General features: G+C 45.4%; 1 protein-coding gene across 2 annotated transcripts in view; it reads left to right on the top strand.

The window, feature by feature from the left end:
- The window catches only part of LOC144132632 (carboxypeptidase inhibitor SmCI-like), a 33,357-nt gene extending 9,956 nt beyond the window's left edge, over positions 1–23,401 (top strand). For both annotated transcript variants that reach the window (XM_077665179.1, XM_077665178.1), the window contains 5 exons: positions 1,703–1,870; positions 8,559–8,747; positions 10,003–10,176; positions 11,071–11,130; positions 22,908–23,401. In XM_077665179.1, the coding sequence (XP_077521305.1) occupies positions 1,703–1,870; positions 8,559–8,747; positions 10,003–10,176; positions 11,071–11,130; positions 22,908–23,110 (794 nt within the window). In that variant the 3' untranslated portion in view covers positions 23,111–23,401. The remainder of the gene's footprint in view (positions 1–1,702; positions 1,871–8,558; positions 8,748–10,002; positions 10,177–11,070; positions 11,131–22,907) is intronic.
- Positions 23,402–24,113: the final 712 nt, after the last annotated feature.

Below are 24,113 nucleotides of genomic sequence, written 5' to 3' on the forward strand. Positions count from 1 at the left end.
ACAACCACAATGGTTGCTCGTTTTCTCTTGAGCCCTAAATTGGGGCGGTCACAACATCCCGCTCTGCAGCTCCGCATCCATTGAGTCTGGAGTGAATGATGCGGTTAATCTTTTCGGACATGACATGTCGCCAATAAAACTTCTTATTGGGCTAGTGGTGCATTTCGGTGTTGTGATGTTTTACGCTTCAAAGACACAGACCAAGTGAAAGATAACACACACGCAGAAGCGCTAACAACTGATATAAAAATAAAATGCTAAACTAAAGGAACTTTGCTTTAGTTAGGTGCGTCCCTACTTGAGAGCGCATGCGTTCTGAATCATGGTTCTGTGATCAACACTTGTTATCTATATTTGCCATCTTTAGCAGGGTTCACTTCGTCCTATATAAGGTGTGACCTTGTGCCAATGAAAACGTTTCTCAGCGCATGATTGTGTGTGTTGCCTTTAAAGCTGTCTGCCCTTCTTGCGCAAAAACTTTTAACAAGATTGTCACGTTTCAGAGAGACTGCTAGTGATCGCACCGGGAGTGCCCATTTTTAGACGAGAGTGTGTTGGAATTCAGTTCACAGAAACAAACCAATGCTCTATTGAACGGTTTGGAAATTTCCCACTACCGCTCTTCTCAGATTGTAAGAGAGTGGACGTCCTCAATGCCTTAAAGCAGGCTGGTATTCGTGCGGGCCGCAACATACCGCAACATGAGTACTATGTTCGGACTCTCGCTTGTCTCAAGCCTGTAGCCTTGCCGGTAGCTACGCCAGGTGCGCTCGCAAAAGCGGCCGCCGGACAGTGCACACGAAACGACGCATACACTTGCCTTCTCCTCGCTCTGTCCACAGCGCAGTTAGGACCGAAAAGAAGAGAACAGCGTGAATTAAGAAGAATATTCTATTTATTGATAATTTACCGCAATGGAAGACGATTTATTATACATGTTTGAGGAAAAATTCGTCGTGGTTAGGGAGTCAGGTTTTGAGCCTTGTGATAAAGGATTCAGAACACGGATGAAGTTTAAAACATCGGCAGGGTCGGGAAGTGCCTCATCCTATGCTCGAAGGACCTCAAGAGCTCCAGTATCGCTGCAAGTTGCCGAATAGCTTTCGAAAAACAAAAAAATATAATTTATATTATAACAGCTACATTTTAATGGCATGTTTGGCCATTTACAGGTTGTAACAACAGAATTAGTTAACTATTGTGCTGGCCTTCGTTTTAGCGACTTAGCTACGGAAGACTATAGAATAATGCTTCAGTACCAAACAAATATACTACAATGCTAGAAAAATATCTGTGGTTATAACAAAGCAACAAAACATTCTCTCGTTTTTTTAAGAACAGTTCTATGCTTTTTCGACTGGTATGTACGGGTTTATTAAATTACCTGTGGCCTGATGACATTTGCAAAACACTGTACTCGGGTAGGACCGTTAATGAGTAGAAACAAAGACTGGTAGTTTTGTTATATTTGTGAAGGAAGGCGAAGGTAGGTGGTGCGGGGAAATAGTGCCGTAGAGGGATGCACATAGTAGCATCCTTTAATACAGCTGCTGCGCTCGACTCATGAAGTCAATGGTAGGACTCATGAAGTCAATGGTGGAGATAAAGGCAAAAAATGCATCTCGCTGTTGGTCATAATCCTAGGCATGACTGTCATAACAGAACTGGTACAAGGCTACGAAACTGCATTTATCGCTTCCAGCATTTCTGGACTGCTTTGTGGAGGCAGACAAGGGACCGTGCGATAAAACTATTTATCGTTATAACTTCGAACCGGAGTCGGCGACTTGCAATTTGTTCGCATACGGTGGCTGCGAAGGAAACCGCAACAACTACAACTCAGAAGAGGAATGCATGGCCAAGTGCAACCGTGAGTTTTGAATTTTTCACAGTATTTCTTCTTTTCTCAGCAATACGAAGTAGAAAAGCGAATCTCTGAATTTCTGTTTATCAATGGAAAGCAGACTCGCCGTAGTGACTCAATGGAAGGCGCTCGTCTATTGAGCCGGAGTACCCCGGGTTCTAACTCGACGGCGGTGGCCGCGTTTCAATGGAGGCGAAACGCAAAAAGCGCCAATGTTCTGTGCGATGTCAATACACGTTAAAGATCCCCAGGTGGTCGAAATACTCCGGAGACGTCCACTACGCACCTCTTTGTTCCTTTCCTGTTTCAGACCGTCCTTTATCCTTTCCTTCATAGCGTGGTTCGATCGAGTGTCCACAGAAATATCTAAGACAGTTACTGCGTCATTTATTTTATTCAAAAAAACAGTTTTCATTTTCATTTCAAGGGAAAGCATGAAAGCACGATCACAGCCTAAAACCAAGCAAAGTAGTAAGGCGGGATATCCGAGTGCCAACCGATGCGTACCGCCATGCCTACTGGCAGACCTTTCCGGATGTTGGGTCCTGATGTTGGATGTGCGCATGTTTACCATTTCGCAGGCAGGCCTGTTTTCTAGCCTCTTATAAAAACGCTACCGATTTTGAGAGCTAAGTGCTAATTGCGGCTTTTGCAGCTGCCACGCCTCGTGCAAGGTTCAATGGTGCAATGCAGATTACGAAGCTTGCGCCTATATGACGAACCGCACTAGGAGCGCCGGCGCCTTGAGCTTGTAGCAGTGATCAGCCGGAGGGTTGATAAGGAACCAGTATAAGATGGCTACCTCTTCGACAGAAGTGGAAAGTAGTGGGGTGGCGATGCGAAAATACCGTATGGTGTGTTATCTCATCTTGGCAAGGTCGAAGTGTGCCTCGATCTGGAGAAATCAGAGCGCTGGGTTGCTCTCCCAGTACGACGGCCGTAGGACACCATCAGCTGAGGTTTCCATGGCCTGGTGCGACGGAGGCGAGACTGACTTGCATGCTTTATGATAGGACGTTGTTAGCTGGGTGCTCGCGATGTTTCTTGGCTCTACAACTTCATACCAATGGCCACAGTTATCACATCCGGGTCACCACCTGTACAGCAATGGCGGAGACAGGACCCGTACTGAGCCATCTGCCGGACTCCACAAGCAGGCATGTTCTAGTTCCCACGAGCCGAATCTGAGCCCGAGCTTATCTGCCACGCGGCTCGCGTATCTTCGCCTTCCTCACGCGGTCCGCCATGAAGAGTTTGCGTCGCAATGAAATAAAGGAACCCGAACTATAAGTTTCTGAGGGCACGGCTGCGGATACCGGTTGTATTGAACTTTTTCAACTTTGTTTACAGAAACGACACTCGGTGAAGAGATGCAAAACTATAGGACGTCGGTTCTCTCAACGTGAAGTATGGTTTTCGAACGCGTTTAATAGGCTGGAGCTATAAAGGACACTGCCCACAGTCTTTCACATTGAGATGCACGGCCCTCAATCTGGGAGAGGAGAATGTTCAGTCTATTGGCACATGTGTGTTGTTTGTGGGTTTCCCTCCTGTCTATCTGGTTTCCTTTAAGCTGACAAAATTTAAATGCTCCATGCTACGCTTATCTCGCATCTGTAGAGAAGTGTGGTGCTTCAACCGGTACGTGCCAGAATATGTCTGTGATTTGTTACGGTAAACGACGACGCAAGGTGTCGCGACTTTTTAAAGTTACTGCAACAAAGAAGAGAAATGTGTCTCTGATGTTTCACGCCAAGGATGCTCTACAAAGAAGAGCTGCCTTGCATAGTGTTAACCTCATTCCTCACTCACACGTCCCGTTAAAACATCTAAGAAACACTACGCAGCCTTTCTTTTATTAACTCATGCTCTGACAGGGGCTACCAAATGGGGTGGAAATGTTTACTCGGGGTGGTGGTGGCGGTGAAACTATTACCAGCGGATACAGAGGAAAGACCCGAAGCGCCCCCCTCCTCCCCCCGCTTAAACGACGGCCGCTATCCCGTGGGCAACTTGCAGCATCTTCAGCCAGCTGTAGGAGCTTGATAAGTGTTCCCGGATCGGGGCTGATCATTAAAGCCTCCTCATGGTCAGACACGGTAATGAAGTGACTGGCGGGTAGGGACTGAGGGTAGTTCGAGATAATGTGATTTAAATCGACCTTGCTATACTCGGGGACAAAATTTTCTAGACCGCGTGCTCCCAGAAGGAAGCCAATAGATTCATTATTAACTGCCGGCTGGAGCGCACATTTGTGGAGGTGAATGGACATGAATTTGGTTCGCACCTCAACAGGCGCGGTGTCTAGCCGGCACCTAAAAATAAAGCTGTCGGGTTCATTCACGGAGCGCGAGCTACAGAGTTTTTTGTCTCCTACTGTACAACTAGCTCCAATATGAAAAACAAGGGTCATTCGGCAGAGAAAAGGTGTTTCTATTGCAAAAACTATGGAGCGCAATCTATCAAGGGTAATATTCGCCGAGAACTTCAGAGAGCGAAGTTTATTACGTAAATTTCACTCAAACGCATCAAGTAATCCTCAGTGGGATGGTGAAAACAAGTTCGGTTTTCGTATTGGAGCTACATGAACGCTGAGTGTACTGAGGGAAATAGAAAGAGAGAGAACAAATTTTAATCGCAAAAAAAGGAGACTGGGGCTGAGGTCCTCAGTCCGATACTCCTGTAGCCAACGCTTTGGTAATAACGACTAGCGCGTTCTCGTCTCTCAGTCAGGCTGTGGCTGGCCAGTGTTACCTCCCACTGCTCCAGCGCGGCGTCGGGACGCTTTATGCGCTGGGTTTTATCTTTGCATGTGCATGTTATTGGTCCGTATGTTGGAATATCACCGCGGCAGGAATATGTGCGGAAAAAACTGGACTTTTAACGCCGTTAAGCCGAGTAAGACGTGGGAAAGCGCCTGGTTTCGAATGAGGGTTTGTTTGGTTTATGGAGGTTTAACGTACCAAAGCGAATCAGTCTATGAGAGACGCACTAGTGAAGGGCTCCGGAAATTTCGACCACTTGTGGTTCTTTAACGCGCACTGACATTGCACAGTACCCGAGCCTCTAAAATTTAGCCTCCATCGAAATTCGACCGCCACGGACAGGATCGAACCCGCGTCTGTCGGGCCAGCAGCCGAGGGGCGCCGTAACCACTCAGTCACCGCGGCGGCGCTGGTTTCGGAATAGCTAAAGCCATTATTTAGGGCAACGTTTAAGCAATTCTCTATGGCTATTAAGAAGTACTTGCAACTGGTCTTGTCTTTGATTGTCCTTTAGCTGCGATTTCCCTACTGTCACCACTTCGCCCAGTTTTTCGTGCACTCCCAGACACCCTTAGAGCGTGTGACCGGTCTCGGTCACAAAGGAGATGCCCTCGACTTGGCGTGGCAAGCTCAGCCGGAGCCCAGCGACCAAGTGACAAGGGGGGTGGTCGTTTGGCGCCCAGCTTTCAGAAGCCAGAGAGTGGGTCGGAGCCAAAGGTTCACAATTAAAACAGTTTGTACAGCAAAGAGACGATACAGAGGATTTCACAATCATTCGTACGAGCCCATACAAACTGAATGACAAATAAAGGCAACTCATGAAAAGTAACAATCGAGAGAGTTTACAATTCAACAAAATCTATGTACCTAAAGTGCGCTAACACAGAGAGACAAACCAACAAAAAACAATTTATTCAACGGGCACTCTGACAGTCCGACGACCTGAGGAGCACGACGGGGCCGATCCGCAGGTTGGCGCACGTTGCCTCCCTGGTCCGTGGCTGGACGAGTGGTGTTGTCTCGGGAGTCAAGCGGATGCGCTTTTCAGAAGCTTAAACGGCGGCTCGGGCTGACAGACAGCGGTTAAAGCCCTCATTTATAGGCGTGGTGCGCGTCTGTTCGTTCTTTGGTCCAAGGTAGGCGCGCACATACTTGCAGTATCAACTGCACAAGTTCCTTCTCCTCGCACTGGGCGCGCGACTCCATTGGTGAAGCTCGGAGACTAGGTTCCAGAAGCATCGAGGACTTGCTCGTCTTGCGCCGTCGGCGACGCGAGGGGGAAAAGAGAGAGGGCACCACTTAGAATGGTCGAGGCTATGCCCTCTCTGTCGAGAATCAGTAGAAATCACTCTGGCCTTCTCGAACAATCGGCAGTGCGCGCGTCTATGTCTCCGTTGGCGCCGCGCCAGGGAGCGAAGGGCAGCATCATACGCAAAGCTGCGCGCTCTCATTGGTTCCTTCTCCGCTTTTTTTGTTTTATTTTACAGCACGCGGGCGCGATTGCTTGCGCGCAGCGCCGATTTTTTAAATATGCGCCGAATTTTGTGACACTTATATAACCCTAATATAGGCTTAGAATTCGCTTGAGTCCTGCCCAGAGATTGCCTTGCATTGTCCTTCAAGGCAATTTCTTTAAAACTTTCTTACCACATCACCTTCCCTTAGCCACACCTCAAGAAAATTATTTCGTCAGAGAACAGAGTTCAAGGTTCAAAGGTCGAGGCTTCACAGGCCCATCGGCTTTTTCACGGTTACTATTGGAACAGTGTTTTCGCAATCCAAGTATACCCAAAAAATTGTTAGGACGATTACAATATTCCTTAACGCGAAATTTGAGCGCAGCTTTGTAGGTGTTTTTAAGGCGAAAGCCATTATAGGTTCATGACTCGCCAGTGTGTCCGGTCGCTTTCCTGTTATACTACAGCTGCAAATCAAGCTGATGACGTTATTGATGATGTCATCAACACTGTGGTAGAAATGGTACAAGTAGAAATGAACCTAATATTGCCAAGCTGTCCGTAAATTCTTTCTAACAGAACGGCAAGGCAGCTCAGTGAATCGGGCGTCTAGCTTGATATTAATCCCGTTCTTGTAGTCATTCGCTCCATGACGACAGCGAACAGCTCCGAGCTGCAAACGCTCATGACGAAGCCAGAAGCTGATAAGTCCGATAACGAAACGGCAGAAGCAATTCCGGAGGATATGCTCGAAGGAGCGGACGTAACCACGCTAGTCTCGCCGGATGGCACGAATTTCCTAGATCTGTAAAATGTTCATAAGTCCACGCTTATCAATGAACAGACCACGGACTCCACGCTAGAAAACTATCGAGTTAGCCTGGGTCTCGCCAGCGTGTCCGGTCGTGTTTCTGAAACTATAGTTTTCACGATAGCTGTCGATCAAACTGATGAGGTCACCAATGTCGTCCTCAATGGCGTAGTAGAAATGGTACAAGTTGAAATTGACCTAGCCGAAGACGATTCACTCGAATAAAGACAGTACAAAGATTCCTAACAATGACATTGTCTTTGGTTAGTAGTTTCAGCACACGAACAGCGGGAGGGTCAGCAACACCGCGCAAAAGGCTTTCGCCTCATCGCACTTTAGGTCACCAAAGTGCCATTGATATTTATTTTCCTATACGTTGGCGTAAGAAACTTGAGAGATATGTATATCTCCAGTTACAAAACACTCTTTATTTTTCGCGCAAGTGCTTCGTTTAGCACTGCTCTCCCATTTTTTATTGTCATGAAGATGTCTTTGGGATCGGAGCAATGGATTGAGATACGTTCGACCTGCTGCTGCGATGCCTGGTTCATGAGAAGACTATTTATACTAGAAAGACAACGCTGAGAGTGGCGTGGCAAACGCGGATAATCTATCGCGAGCAGTTCAATTCACAGCCTCGCCCGCCAAAGGAATGGACCGTGGTGCGACTGCGAAGTGGCAGCTCGCGGGTGCGTGCCGCCGCAGAAAAGCTACCCTTCCTTTGCACACCCCTACTGAGACGGTCCCTATGAGTCGCTGGCATGGAACTGAAAACACGGAGTCCATGAGGTACGGCAAACATGGGATAATTCATATCTTGCCTGTAAAGTGTCCATATGCATTCCACATAACTTCTATACCATTTTGATACAGTGTACATGACGTCACGTGAAGTCCGTATGTTTCCATGCCTGCTTCTATATAGTTCATTCGGGCCCATATGTTTGATACGGACTCCATGGAATTTTGGAACTCTTCATATGAAAATTTTCAGTTGGGATGGACGTGATGGACGTGATGGCAGTCGTGATGGACGGCAGTGCGCACTACTCCGGCGCCATCTGTGAGCGAGCGGCGGTACTTTCATTTGCGCGGTAAAACCTGTCTCGAGGGTAGCGCCCTCGCTTTCCTCCGGTCTCCTCGCTCACCTTGCGCTCAGTTACACCGACGGCTACGGGGCTCAGCACACGAAAGGACGCATAACACCGGCGCTCTAAAAGGCAAGGACTGAGGAAGGCGGCCCACACGGCACATGTATCTGCGTATAGTGTAGTCACAGAGGGTCATCCCGCACAGCGGGTGTTTGCGGATTTTCACCCTTCACGTGTACACTTCCTCTTAATCGCTCAGAAATGAGCTGGTGAGAACGTCATGAGGAAAAGATATACATGCTAATTCTTGAAAAGCTACGCTGCTATAGCTACCACCGGAATGCTTAGTAGCGAAACAGGAATAAAAAAAACTGAAACTAGAATGTTACTGAGCAAAGCAAAAAAAAAGACAATAACACAGATTGTGTGCACTGGATTTGCATTTCGACATTTCAGCTGGAGTTTTTTGTCTCGCACAAAACTCGTCTTATAAAGAGGCCACGCGGTCATTCATCTAGACAGTGCGCTGTCAAAGAGACACGTGTGTTTCTTCTGATTTGTTTTCGACAGCTCTAAATGAGTACAACAGAAAGTGCCTGATCAAGCCAAAGGAAGGGCGTTGCAGGATGTTGCAGAAATTGTGGACGTACAACGTGACCCTTGCCCAATGCCAGCAGTTTTGGTACGTTGGATGCATGGACAACGATAACAAATATAGGACCAAGGAGGAGTGCGAAATGACTTGCCTGCGTCAGCCAGGTAATGATGTTTTTTCAGTATGTATTTCTGTAGGTGTGGTCTAGTAGACTGTATTTACCCTCATAGTGCAGTATATGTCAATTTAGGGAATAATTGCTTCTTAGAAACAAGATTCGCCTAGCCGTACTGGTACAGAGAAACTATACAGCTTTCTCTGAAAGTTGGCAGTCAACTAAATACTTTCTCCGCAAGCCAGTCGTCCAATTTTGGAGACGCGCAGCTTCTCAACTTTCTGTGCAACTTTCCAGCATCTGAGAGAGTTGAATACCTTTGTAGCATAGCCCTACGCCTACGTTCAGTGGCATGTCACATGCTATTGCTACGTTATTGTTACAGGAATTTAGCATGGGATGCTGAGAGACAATAACAGAACGGCTCGCATATTAAGAGTGGCGTCGTTTGTCGGCTTTGTAATCTTCTCTGCACAAGCCTGAATCCCGTGTTTATGAATAGCGGGCCTCCTATCGGACGGCCTTGGTGCTTTAGAGTAGCTTAATGCTTTAATGGAAAGGAAATTGACATGTACGAATGAGAAAGTGAAGAGGGCGAGATATCAACAGAACTGAGGCCAGTAGTTTTGATGTGATACTACTGCTTCAACAGTTTTGAAATAAGATGTAAGCTTATAGCGAGTAGAAGTTGTGATAAACAAAGTCAGTGAATATGATGTATGGTCGCTAATATGACTGTTAATATGAGTATTATAAAGCTTTTAGAGCGAGGTGCAAAAAGAATTACGACAGTTAAAGCCGGGTTTCCTTCGCTGGCATTACATCATCCTCAGCAGAAGTAACAACACCCCAGCCAGGCAAGCAGGCGTGGGCCATTCATCTCCAAATAAATGTTTCGCATGTGAAAGCTGCGGCCATGCCATCTTCGCGTGGAAAAGAAAAAAGGATCTGTCCGTTTAATTTTGCGCGTAAGCAATACGTGAAGACGATTCATACACTGACAGGCCGTATTACAGTAAATGAAGACAGTGCCTGAAAATCAGCTATCTACGCGTGCATTCTTAAATATTGTCTTCTTGAAATATTTTTGACCCTGTTCCGAGTGATTCTGTTGTACTTACCCAGGCCGATAAAGGTGATGCAACTGTGCTTGACATGCCTCTACACTTAAAATATACTTTTTCACATGCGAAAAAACGACTAACATCGCACGGAAAGGTGCTAGTGGCATCAATAGGCAGCATCAAAATAGTAATACATTGATTGTCGTCTTTTCTAACGTTTTGCCTGTGAAATGTTTGCAGGGAATGTTAACCCCCTCTGTTTCGAGCCAAAGTATCCCGGGCCATGCGGCGCGCACTACCCCCGCTACTACTACAACCGGTGGTCAAAAACCTGCGAGAAGTTCATCTACGGCGGCTGCCGGGGCAACGAGAACAATTTCGAGACTCTGGAAGAGTGCGAGAACACATGCTGGGGTGAGTGCGACCGCTGCCTCTCATTTCCTTCCGCAATGTTGTTCTTGTTGCCTTCCGCAATAATTTCCAAAAGCTATCCTCTCGTCTTTATTTCGGGGAAAACACATGAAAGGCTACCCGGATCATAGCTTGAAATTTGACAACAGATGTCTGAAAATCAAAAACAAACTTAAACCAAATGCGAACAAAGAAAAAGCTCAATTTGTTATGCACGATTCACAAGTTCGCACTCTGCCCTGCATCCAAGGAGGTGAGGCCTCTTTTTGATAGTAATAAGAAGGAACTGCTCGCAGAATTTTCGATCCCAGGCTCTTCAGTTGCAAAGGCCTCAATTATCTCTTATTTTTTTATGTGCATTTTTACCTATCACCTGTGGGCGCAAAATAAAGCATTTAGTAGAAGTTAGTTCTTGTGTCATCTCCCTTCGTTGTTTTGTGCTGTGGACCTAACAGGAAATATTTTGCCTTGATCTTTGTTTTTTCAACATGTTCTCCTGCTGTGCTGTCCGTACTGCAAGGCTTTGTGCTATGTTGGCGGTTATATGTAGGCTAAATGCAGGCTTCTTAACACTTGGTTGAAAATAATAAAGCCAAAAACGTGCTACGCATTGAGGGATCTTGCGGAACATTGGGTCATCTGACAAGACAGTTATGTCATATATGAACAGTGATGCCTGAACAATGTCGTTCTGCAAGAAGGAGCACATGCTAATACCAGTACTTTTGTCCTGCTGAAGCTACAGCTTAAATTTGTGATTTGCGCTCACGGCTGGAAACCTCAGCGCAGTTTTTTTTCTAGTTTTCATAGCATTTCATGAATTAACGGTATTTTTGTACGAAGATATGTAATTGAAGTTATGAGCATACTCTGCTAAGTCTATTGCTTTATCTCTAGTCTCAAGGAAACAGGATCCAGCAGATGTCAGCGAAGCATTTCAAGCTCCATTCAGGCCGTGTAAGTACACTTTCATCAAAACTGCGTAGGTTTCTGTCATCCAGGAATCATCAAATTACATCGCTGACATTCCTGTCGTCTCGAAATAGAAGTGCTAGTCGCCTTATTGTTGTTTTCGCTAATGGAGAGGCCTGAAGTGTCGGTCTTTTTCCTCGTCGTGCTAGCTATGTTGTAATTCTCGTTATGAAGGTTTCTACTTAACTTCACAGTTTTAATCTGATAAGCGAGCAATCAATTATTACGTACCTCGTTTTATGACGTATATTGCAAGGTCATGTATTTTAGCCAGTGTTGTGTCAGTGTTTGACAGCAACTTTTTACGAGGTGTTGTAGATTATAAGAAGTCTTTGTAGAGCTCATGAGATGAAGAAAAGCTGACTTGTTCAGGAACATAAGAAATTATGCTGCTTTGTGTAACCAGCACGCTGTGTTGCCATGAATAAAATATTTAGAAATATACTTGAAATGACGAGGAATAGCTTTTATTATAACAGAAGCGTGGATGTAATGATTAGAAGAAAATCATTTTCGAGTGGTTTTCGTTGCCGTTGTGCTGTGCATTCTATATTGGCATGGAGCATCAGGAGGTTATATAAAGAATTGTGCAGAACAGGGAATGCGAAAGATAGCGAGAGAATACCACATACAGCGACGGAGGGAAGAAAGAGCTCCCGGAGGGGCGATCACTGATTGACAGTTATTGCGATGAGATTCCTGTGTCCCAGGAAAAAAACCGCGGCGAATTTATGCAGTAAACTTAGCAGTGGGTATGGTTCGACGCCAGGTTATTGTAGTGTTTATCCTACTATAGAACATGCATTCAGAAATGGCGGGCACCAAAATTAATCTGTTGACGCTGGCGAATTATGAGTGGCAGTTTGGTTGGAATGAGTGTGACCATTAATTACTCTTGCGGGGGCACGCTCAAATGGACTTCAGATATCATGCGGGTTTGGCTTACTCTACAGGCTTCGCAGCCTTCATCTTTTTTCTCCTTGTTTGCTGATTTTATAAAGCAAGGCCACAAATGAGCTTTAACGCGTTAAACTCGGCCGCACCGCGTAACACTCGGGCCCTGGCTTGTGTCTAGAGGGCATGAACTGGAGCGCGACCTTGCTTATGTGGCTTCCTTTAAGAGCATTGGCTGCGTATGGTGTTTTTTCCGGAAATAAGCAAGGTGCTAAGCCTGAGCCGATAACGAGAACAAGATAACGTGATAAGTTTTGTAGTTTTTTTAAAGACAAATTGAATGCAAAGATATATTTGTGTTCACTGGTGCGGCAATGTTGCGTGACCACGTGATTCAATAGTGAGTAGGCTTCTGCAGGGAGTGCTCGGCGAACGTAGCAGACTGCCGTTTTGTCGAATGGAAGTTGAGAACGTACGGCACCATTGCTTTTGGAAAACTATGTAGCTGAGAAACTATCTGAAAGACCAGTACAAGTTGCTCAGTGAGAAAACGAAAATATCTCCCACTTGGTGCTAATTCATATGAAAACTGCGGGAAAAAAAAACTTAGGCGACATTGCATCACCTCACTTCTTCAGAATGCGATAGCATTCAATTCTGAACTCCGCTCAGCTTGCTTCTTCTCCTCCGTCATCGCTGCTCGCTTCAAAGCTGAGTCTGTGCAGCCGGCCATACTCCGTCTTCAGCGACATACTCCTTCGCCAGTCTGTCCGCTTGCAAAGATTTTTCACTGCGGTAGACGCACGCGGGCGCTGATCCTAGCTCCATTTCAACTGGACACGCGGAGCTGTCCAGACAGTTCTGGGCAGAACCAAGTAGAGCTACCAACTGCAACCCTTGCCGACCACCTCCCTTGACAACGTCACGTGACCAGTGCACCTGCAAAACCGGTCATGTCACCTGGTCTCAGGACGTCACATACCCTGCCGACCAGTCAGGGTTAGGCCATGTCCGGTGACCCTGCAGCGTTATCTCTATCGTGGCAAAGCAACGAAGTTTTTTACTAACTATTTTTTGTGACTCACCACGCCGAGATTTTGCAGCGCACCTGACAAGTCGGCTACGTCCCCTTGTCTGACGACCTCGCGCACCTTGTAGCCTAATCAGGGCTCGACCATGTCATGCTTTCGTTTCACGTCATCACTAGGCACGCAGTGGTTTTTCCGTCACGAGGCATCGAACGCTATGCCATAAAAAGCACGGAAAGGGCCTTCTATACCGCATGAACTCTGTCAAATAAAATTCCGACTGAGAGGAAACGAAATATTTATTCCATTCGAAGAATGCGACCTACAAAATTTAATCAAATTCTTTCTCGCGGGAGAGGAGATCACTTTTTCAGCGCACAGCGATAAATGCGTTTATGCAAAGCCTCAACATTCTTACTGCCAAGAGCTAAAAAAAATTCCATAAAATGAGACTTTTTACACTGCAGGCTGCAGGCGTGACGTTCAAGAACGTATTATTTCTGGATCACATCTGCTTCGATCATTTCTCGAAATAGCCGATCTCTATGGCTCGCGGTAACTACTCTCCGAGAGATATGCTAGAAATATCAGCGCATTCGACCGCGAAGGTCAAGGCTCGAACGAGTGAAGAATCCCACTTGATGATCAGAACTCGCGTTGTGCTCAAATTGACTTGTGTGACGCGTTTTCTTTTTCTTTTTTTGCGCTGTATTAACATGCTTAGCGAATGAGCCCTACGCGTCCGCGGTGAGAGGAGGCTTGTGCTCCCGGTTTCCTGATCTCTAAGCAGCTTTATATCATTGAGTCACAGCGGCAACATAATCTATGTTCGTAAAATGTGTAATTACGTTCACGAAAGCTGTGCGCAGCCAGGCGCGTATGCGGCCTACGGCTCGTCCTCAAGGCATGAGATATATTTCACTCTCAGTTTTCGGAAACTGTGTAAGGTGGTCCCACCTCCTCTTCCGCGGCATGCCACAGGTGGAACAAGAATACAACGAAAAGATTGTTAATGGGCAAGCCAATGATCTTTTAAGAATTTTGAAGCAAATATGTTTCAAATATTCGAGTACGGTGTCTCGTAGTGTTTAAAATCAACAGGTGAAAGTTTAGAGCAAAAAATAATTCCAAAATCGGAAAACATAAATCTGTTCATGAACAAACGTAAGGTTTATTACCCGTGTATGTCACTCACAGTAACGTACCAGTTCGCAGGAACTTGATTGAATGGTGAGGGCGGAAGCTGTGCGAGAACCCTCTCATGCTACCTTCGGCATCTAGATTGCCAGAATCGAGGCCCTTGTTAGGTGTTGAATAGACAAGGGAAGGGACGTTGTTGTGTAAAGTTATGTGAGTTTATGTCATATTGTAAGTTTTTAGAACATAACAGCGTAGGATAAATATTCGCCAGGAGGGCCGAAGCGTTACTCCACAACGAGACGGCGCTCGCTCGGCGAGAATTGGTGAGGACTCGTTCGCCACCTCCCTTTCCCCGCTGCTCACTCTGATCTCAGGGCTCGAATTTGTGCCTGTGGTAGTATCCTATAATGCTCGGAATTGCCGCCGGTACTTTTGATGTAATGGTGGTGACAGTGCGATTATCCGCTCCGATGCCATTGCGGGCGCATGCCCGGAACATAACTTACTAGATCCCTTCGGGGAGGTTCACGCTCGTAGGTTCGTAGGACTGTGAGCTAGGTGAGCTTGCGCTGCGCTGATCAGCACAGAGGGTGGCACAAATAAGAGGCAAGCAGAAAGAACATTGGTTGTCAGATTTCGGACACAAGCAAAATTTTCATGCTTAAAAATCTTGTTTATTCTCAGAAAACACCAAGAACGAAGCGGCTTTCCTAAATTGTGCGCTAACGTGGCACATGTAATCGTTGTGAAAATGCACGAGAATTGCGGACTAGAGTGCATCCAAGAATAGCGTGTACTATATGCGGAGTGTTATATAAAAACAGACCGGAGAGTGCGGAACCGAGACACGACATCTGGTCGTTATTATCCCATTCAGACATGCATTATATGTTTTTGCCAGTTTTCTAAAACGCACAACTGCGCTTAATATTTTTAACGGTCGTATTTTATTTCGTACGTAAAAAAATTCGGCACACTTAGGACTGCTTCAGTGTGGGAATGCGAAGGCATGTCATGCACGAAAGACGTAGGCGTTTGGTTGAGGTTTGCAAACTGAGTTTATTTCAGGCGGTCAGGGCCCAACACCAGCCACACACTCATACAGGCGTGTATGACACCACCCAGAACGCTGTACGACAAAACAGTTGCGCAAAAATTTTTTTACGAATATGACCGCATTAATGGCGCCTTATGAATGCCGTTCAGGGGCGGGTATATATAGACGAACGAATGTAGAATATTGCTTGAAGTGGCGGTGCTTGGCTACACGTGTGCGTCGTGCGGCCGCTTTATGACGTCACCCTTTTTCTTTGGCCATCGCTGGGATTTTCTCTACCATCTGTGTGGTACAAACACTGCAAGAGATTTTAATTTAATGGGATTAGTAATACTGAAGCATTAAACAGTGCCCGCTATACGCCATCTTCTACGTTTGAAGGTGCAGATAGATAAAACAAAACGAGTGCCGCCGCCACGGTCGATCAGTGGTTATGGTGCTCGCCCGCTGACCCGAAAAACAAGGGTTCAATCCAAGCAGTGGCAGTTGCATTTCGATGAAAGCGAAATGCTAGAGGACCGTGTACTGTGCGATGTCAGTGCCAGTTACGAACTCCAGGTTGTTGAACTTATCCGGAGCCCTGCACTACAGCGTACCTCATAGCCTGAGTCGCTTTGGGACGCTAAACCTTATAACAGACACTAAACAAAACCTAAACGAGCTTGCATTAAACACAAACACAAATCAAGGACAAACAAGTCCCGGTTTGTAAGAGAAATAAGGACTGAAAAACTTGTCGACCGCTAAAGGAGCAGAAACACACGAAGAACTCGTCTTTGCCTCAAGTCCTCACTCTGGATGACTCCACCCTCCTTTTAACAAGGAAGGAACACCTCGGGCACCGCACACGTGCTCTGATCGCTCTGTGTGCGGAAACCCTCCCCCGTGGTCTTAACCGTGCAGAGGAGGTTGCGCTTCGGAGGATACGGGTCGGGGTTGCCCTAACCCCAGCTGTGACACGCAAGTGGCCGCATTTCAAAGATTTGTATCCCCGCCACGGGTGTCCAGTGTGCAAATCAGAGGCTGTGAGGCGGATATCCACCGCCTGTTGTGGGACTGCCCGGCGCTGAAGCCGACGAGAATTCGGCACCTGCCGGCAGTGGGTCTCTCACCGGACAATCAGGATTCCTATATTGTTTGGCCACAGGTACATATCATCGTCCCCTTCTTGATTTCATCAGATCAGCCCACTTTTTTACATATATTTAGGCATCTTACTCATCTCTCAATTCATAACCTTTAGGCCATGAGGCAATAAACATCGCTTCAAAAAAAAAGCTACATGGTACAAATAATCATGTAGAAAAGTAGGACGTGCTCTCACCTTGTGCAGTATGCACAGCGTCAATTGTCTTGGGCAGCGATATGTAGAGAGCGCTTGCGAACTCGTTGCTGCGCCACAGAAGATCACATTCTTGTTGCATGCCAATCAAAACCTGGTCCGCCGTGTGCAACTCGATCTCCGAAACCTGGGAAGTCGTAGCTTCATCTTTCCTCAAACATTTTCACTTATGTTTAGATCGGGGCTTCGGCGAGGCCAGTGAAGCTGCATGACCTGCTTGGTAATCTAGAAAGTCCTGCGCAGCTCGTGCAGTGTGGATGGGGGCGCCGTCGTGCTGAAACCCGTAGACGCTTCTTCCGTGAAGGGCTCATCCAGCACGTGAGGCATGAGCACCTGCTACAATGTGTCCACATAGTCGACAGATGTTAAACGGCCTGAAATTCTCTGGTTGGGTCCCAGACTATAGAAGTGGACGGCACCCCACACGTTCATGGCTGTTTCCGCTTGAGTGCGCGTCGTGGATGTAAGGCTCGTCGTGACTGAAAGAAAAACTAGTAGCGCTTTAACTACGTTACACCGAATGATCGAGCGACAGCTGCTGTTACTTGTCTACTGCGCCAGTACCGTTAAACGACATGGTTTGGATTACGTTTCAATGTTCATTAGGACCAAAATCGATGTCCAGGCTGATTTGAATGTGCTCGATACGACGGTAGTGTACAAATTTCACCCGTTGCGCTCCTATATTTTGCCTACTTCCAAAATTTGACCTTTTCAGATTTGGAACAAAACCGATGTACAGACTAATTTGACTATGAGCATCACGATCTTGCCAAACTATCACACGAAAATTGCTAAACGACATACTTTGGATTCAGTTTCAATGTCAAGGCTTCCCACAAGGTCGAAGCAATATAAAACTAATGGAATGAGCAGAGTCAGATTAGGTTTGACATGGTGTTTTCCAAATTTAAGAAGGTCAGATTTTTAGCGTTGGGTGGGTTAGTTTTGGGGTGTGACTGGGGTCAAATTTGTGGATTACAAATCGTGACGCCCGTACTCAAATTAGTCTGGATATTCAATTTTGGTCCAAATCGAAGGTCAAATTTCACAGGTGGGCTAAACTTAGGAGCGTCAAAAATTAAATACAGATAGATGATACCTTTATTTGTTTCAGTTGGCATTGAAACCCAATAAGGCAAACCTAAGCATGAAAGGGCTTGAATGGCAGCGCCTCACAGACAGCGAACAATATCATAACAAAAACACATGAAAAGGAACAAAATGCAGAATATGCAACAAACATGGCGAAGTGACTTACTTGCATGCAAAACTCGAAAACACAGAATGTACAAAGAAACACCATTATGCATTCAAACAGAAATGACAGCGTGAAGTTTTTACAGTAACGAGGAGATGACACTTATGTAGCAGGAGGCGACGTAACCTCACACTGCAGTTTTGTTTAGCCTGTATTTCGCTTCCGCGCAGAACACGGTAGGTGGTAGGCTATTCAAACACGCATGCACGTACGACCGTTGGTAAAATAACTAAGGGCATGCGACAGGGGGCCAGAGTCCAGTAAAAATGCATCGCCGCGCCGTCTGAAGTTGAACGTCTGGGGTCGAGACATCGCAGTGCGCATGCGCGTCCTTTCATGCTCGCAGCCGTATTATTTTTCTCTCTTGCAGCGGACTAGCTGATTGCATGCAGCGTTTGGCGTTAGTGTCGCTTTCTTTACTCAGTGCCTTACGCTCGCCGTTCGGCGGGCGCATTGGAGGGGTGAAGCGTTCGTTGCTTGCTTTGTCTAAATTAGAAACGCCAAAAAGTGAATGATATCCGACAGACCGCTCCAGGCGAGAAAAAGACACGGCTGCTAGCATGAAAGGACGTGCGCTCGCACTGCGATATTTGGACCCCAGAAACGCAAATTTAGATAGTGCGGCGATGCAGTGTTATCTGAAATTCGGCCACCTATCGCGTGCCGCAACTTATTTTGCCACCGGATGTACATAATACATACGTGTGCGCGTGCAAAAGCGTGTTAAGTGGCTTACAGATTTTCTTGTAGTCCAGCATTTATATGCCTCACAAACCACCGCTCCCTGTTCTTTTTCCAAATGTTATTTCTCTCAAGAGGCAGCGCTGAGTCCATGCTCGAAACGCGCGCGTACTGTTGCACGCCATATGGCTTTTTCAAGATACGCAAACCTCGACGTTTTTTTCTGTTTTCTCAACGTGGCGAAACAGACGTGTCAAGTGAGCCCACTCTCCCCACCACACAGACAAGCGGAAGACAAGTCGACAAGTCAAATCGAGCTGAGCCCCAGCTATCGTCAGCCCCATCAAATATATTCCGTTAGTGAGCATGATAAAAAATTGTTCTCGTTTCCTTCATACGCCTCACAATTCTCCCACAGACAATTTTCTAAGCGTGGTGGAGCTGCCGTACATATATCCCATCAGTTATTTCACTTATAAACGAAGAATTCTAAAATTCAACATACCTGATTGTGAATTTTTTGGGGTCTACGTTGATTCCTTATTTTTAGATATCGATAATAGAAAACTGATATTTGCCTGTACTTACCGGTCATCGTCGTCGCTAGTTTTCGATTTCTGTACCGTATTTCAGGAGAAATTAGGTAATCTCTCATTTTGGAATGCAAATTTTATAATAGTAGGTGACATAAACATCAGTCTCCTCGATGAATTCGCTCTAGATACCATAAACTACAGCAGCTCATTCCACACCTTTTGCTTCGTTTGCATCATCACGGTTCCAACTCGATTCACCATTTCTGGTAGCAACACACTCATTGATCACGCTTTCACAAATTTATTAAACCTTCCAGAAGCTGGCGTCCTTGATATAGACATCACATATCATTTCTCAATAGTCATGCGCTTTCCAAGTACAAGTCAAAACCATAGAAGAACAATATACAATAAGATTATCTTCGATAAAGAAAGTTTCTTAACTGCAGTGGCTGAGGCTGACTGGCAGTAGATTATGTTTTTGCATTATCCTCAAGAAGCTTATTCGCAGTTTTTAGCACTTCTGTCTTCATTCCCACTCCGAGATAAGAAAGTGTAGAAAAGACAAACTAGCTCGTCCACAGAGCCCTTGGCTCACAGAGAGCCTTCTTAAAGCAATGCGCAAAAAATGAAATCTGAACAAAAAAAAGAAACAAAATGCAGCCCTTCAACCTTGCACTTTTTGCTCGTTACACGAAATAGAAGAATACCTTGTCTGAATAAAAACTGCTAAAAAACCTATCATAAACAAAAATTTCTTGAGTGTGGCAAGAAGGTGCAAGAAAAAGTGGGACATAATTAATTCGTTCTTAGGAAGAAACGATAAGCGCAAAGAAATAACTTTATCCAACATAATGGTATCGAGTACAGTAACCCAAAAGAAATTGTAACTGCTTTTAATTGTTTCTTTAATGAGAGCAACAAGCCTCCTAAGGAAACTCTCCAACCCCCTTTATCCAATAGCCTTCCCTACTCTTTTTTTTCTCTTTCCAACCACACCACAGGAAATAATGGTATAATCCGTAAGTTAAAAATAACAAGTCCTGGCCTTGATAACATACATCCGGTTGATATAAAAATGATTGCGCATCTAATTAGTGGCGTCCTATCACATATTGTGAACCTGATGTTTAAATCGTATTTTTCCGCATGAATTAAAGCGTCGAAAGATTATGCCGGTCTTTAAGAAGGGTGATATTCCTTTAATGAAAAATTATCGTCCAAATAGCATTCTTCCTTGTTTCAACAAATTAAGTGAAAATTAATTGCGAATCGTCTCGTAAAAATATTTGGATTAGTTTAATATATTATCGCGATGTCAGAATGGATTTCGTTCTTGCTATTCTACTGAACTTGCTCTTTTAACTATTACAGACGAATTAATAATTGCCCTTGATGAAGGAAAATTTTCGGGAGCCGTCTTTATAGACTTGTGGAAAGCTTTCGACACCATTAATAATAGAATTTTGTTTCTAGGCTAGAAGAAATTGATATTGCCGGCCCCTGTTATTAATGCTACAAAATTACTTGCAAAATAGATCACAAACTGTCACTATTTCAGATGTATACTCTGATGTTGTGTTTACAAACTTAGGCTTACCACAAGGTTCTATTCTTGATCCCCTCTCATTTTTTTATTTATATTAATACCTTACCAAAGTGCTTCGGTTCCTCCAACTGCATATCATATGCGGACGACACCAGAATCTATAACTCAGATTCAAGCGTTACTAATCCCGTATCAAAACTTAACCATGATCTGGGGAACCTTCTATCTTGGTGCAATCGAAATAGTTTGACCATTAATTCTAGCAAAACGAAGTTTATTGTTTTCAGCTCGCATCAACTTCCGTCTCTTTCCATTCCTCCTGTCTCAATTGATCAGTGTCTCATAGAGGCTAGCGATTTCGCCTTATTTCTGGGAGCGTATTTGGACAGCAATCTAAACATTTATAAACACATAAGCAATAAAAAGAAGCAATTGGCATACGCTTTAAGAATACTTATTAAAGCGCGTCAAAACTTTTCTAACAGCCCATTAATATCCTCATATTACGTATTTAGACACCCACACATTAGTTATGGTATAGTATGCTGGGGAACCACGTATGCTACTCACCTAAAATCATTGCATATAATTCAAAATCAAGCCATTCGTATACTTACCTACAGTTCTTATTACATCGATGCATCCTTTATTCTTCAGGGTCAAAACATCCTCTCCGTATCACAGCTTGTTAGATACTCTGTGGGTTTCTCAGTGGGCACAGACCACTAACCACCGGGGATTCGAGCTTCGCGCGAGCCAAGGGCCCCAATCAGCCGTCATCGCACGCACCCTAGGGCACCGCTGCGGCGCACTCAACCTCTGCAGAGAGGAGAGCGACTCGCCGCAAAGACACAGGCCCCCATGATCGCGAAGGAGACGTTTATTTACGCCGTCCTCCAGCGGTACACAGACTCAACAGTCACCCCGTCCCGGTGCACGCTAGGAGCAAGGCTCCGCTGCGCGCTCGGAGGGAAAAGAGCAATGCGCGCCGCTAGCACGTCGCTGCAGGAGATGGTCCCCGTGGCAGAGCTGTGATCTCGCGTGTCGACCGTTGGGCCGTTTGCGTAACAGAGTGGGCAGCCAACGCAAGGCGGACAAGTTGGAGGTTGCTGGGCCCCTGGACAGGCTCGAGTATGCACCGGTCCGAACGGCAAAGGCCGACCCAGACAGACAGTAGCGTACGCACCTTACGCTGTCTCGGAGGGGTCTCTCTCTGGGCTCCGCTCGGACGGTCGCGCGGGACGCGGCCGCCAAAGGGGGGTTCCTAATTTCCGCCAAAAGGCACCAATGGCAAAGGCCCTTGGGAAGCCGGGGCGGAGCTGCTGCCGAATGACAGTGGATAGTGACCCAGCCGCCTGTCCGTCGCCTGAGGCGGGAGAAGGGAAAGATAACAACGCGGGATGCCGGCAACAGCTGCGCAATGGCAACGGCGGGAAGCCCGGATTCCGACAACTCTCTTGGCGTTCTCATGTACAAACTTGGAAACAATGAAATATCTCTTCCTCTCATACCACAGTGTTATCTTGTAAACGATAACATAACCCGGTTTGCACTCAATAACAATATTGTCCTGCCTAAAGTTCTCAGCAATTACGGGAAACAGGCAATTCATTTCTCATCAGTTGCTTTCTGAAACACCATACCGAGAGAACTAAAAATGTTCATTCAATCTTCCTGTTTAAAGCAGATATTAAACAATCAATATTTAGCTAAGAGCACTCAGTGTGATTAATTCGTTTCCTTTTCTTCATACACGTATTTTGCACTGCTTCCTAACCTTCGTTATCATTCAGTATGATATATAATTTAGTATGTTTCGGTGGCCCTTTGCTACAGATTTTAGCACTGTCTATTTGTCTCCCATGTGTCTGGTTTCAGTTGTACTCCATATTTATATGCTCAATTTCTCATATTCATCTGATCTGTCTCAACTACTGAATGTTTATACAGTGTATTTGATTAGGAGGTCCCATTATAGTCTTCGACTTCGGGACCTACTTCTGCATCATGTACTGTACGTATGAAATATATTAACAAATAAAGACTGATTCTGATTCTGATATCATCTCGGCGACAGCGGCCAACGTTTCGCGGTGCAGGCTCCAGACCAAGCCGCCATGTCGAGCGTTTTTGTTAAGCGTGCTGACGGGCGTACACGTTCTGACAGCACGGCACTATTAGTGTTTCGCGGTCATCCTTTCGTCATTTCAGGTTATCTTGGTCATGACTGCGCTAGAACTTGCTGCCGATTACGCGAACTTCCTGCTTCCGCAGGGGCAACGCCTTTGGAGTGCACTTATCCGGCAGAGGCTGGACGTTGCTTGGCTTACATGCCACGTTTCTACTACAACGCGACGACCCAGTCCTGCGAGCAGTTCATCTACGGAGGATGTGGAGGGAATGCGAACAACTTCTACAGCTATGCCGACTGCGAAAGCAAATGCAAGACGTCCATGGGCATTCTCTCTCGCGCTTGAACATGAGACGGCAGCAGAAAGTAGAGCACAAAAAGAGAACAGAGTTTATAGCAGGTTAATTGCCTCAACTTGTGAATTTTAAAGAGCTGTAACAAACAAATAATTATATGGCTAGCTTACTTGGTCAGTGCGCTTGTGGCCGATTCTTTTCTTTCTTGAGATAATCTTTTTTATCCTTTTATTTGATAATGCATTCAACGAAATTGGGAACACATGTGAAAATGGTTTAGGAGAACTGGTTCTGATACTCTGGCTCAATAGTCTTTGTGACTTATGTGATTTAATAAAAAATAAACTTGAAGTTTTAGTTCATTTTCAAAAACATTTAACGATACGCCGACACACACTGTAGCGGAATTTTTTATCCAATTATGACACAGCCCTGGATGAGGGTGAAATTCTGAGAAACTAAACCTGGGCTACTGCCTGAAGTCGTATTTGAAACTGCATCTCAATGAATGTTCTTAAAAATGGTTATTTTGAAGAGGTAAATATGTGCCAATCCAAATACGTTCACTTCTCGGTCATTACGTTTTTTGATATGGTATCAGAGCATTAGTGCTTAAACTTTACCGGAATGAAATGTTATGTACACATATAATTGACGTTGGGTAATATTGTTAAAGTCGTCTTATGCAGAGCTCAGGCACACCGACCGTAAGATGAAGTTAGCAACAGAGTTGAAGATAAGCCACAACAGGTAAGTCACTGACGACATAGAACAATAGCATTCCTTCTAAGCGCATTTAGAACCTTGTTGGCAGCTGTTTGTCGCACCAATTTTACAAACAGTGCTTTGGTAGATGAAGAGTCATATGCGGAGCGCCGCACTTCAACGTACAACAACTTCTTTATATAAATGGCAGCGACTACATGCAACAATCAGCGGCTAGAGAAAAGTTGAATGATTCCAAAGCTTAGCCTGAATAGGGGATATGTTTATTTTCATTTATTAAGGATATATATTTATGATTGCTAATCTGTGCCTACTTGCGAGGTTACC

The sequence above is a fragment of the Amblyomma americanum genome, chromosome 5 (genome assembly GCF_052857255.1).
Source record: "Amblyomma americanum isolate KBUSLIRL-KWMA chromosome 5, ASM5285725v1, whole genome shotgun sequence".
NCBI lineage: Eukaryota > Metazoa > Arthropoda > Arachnida > Ixodida > Ixodidae > Amblyomma > Amblyomma americanum.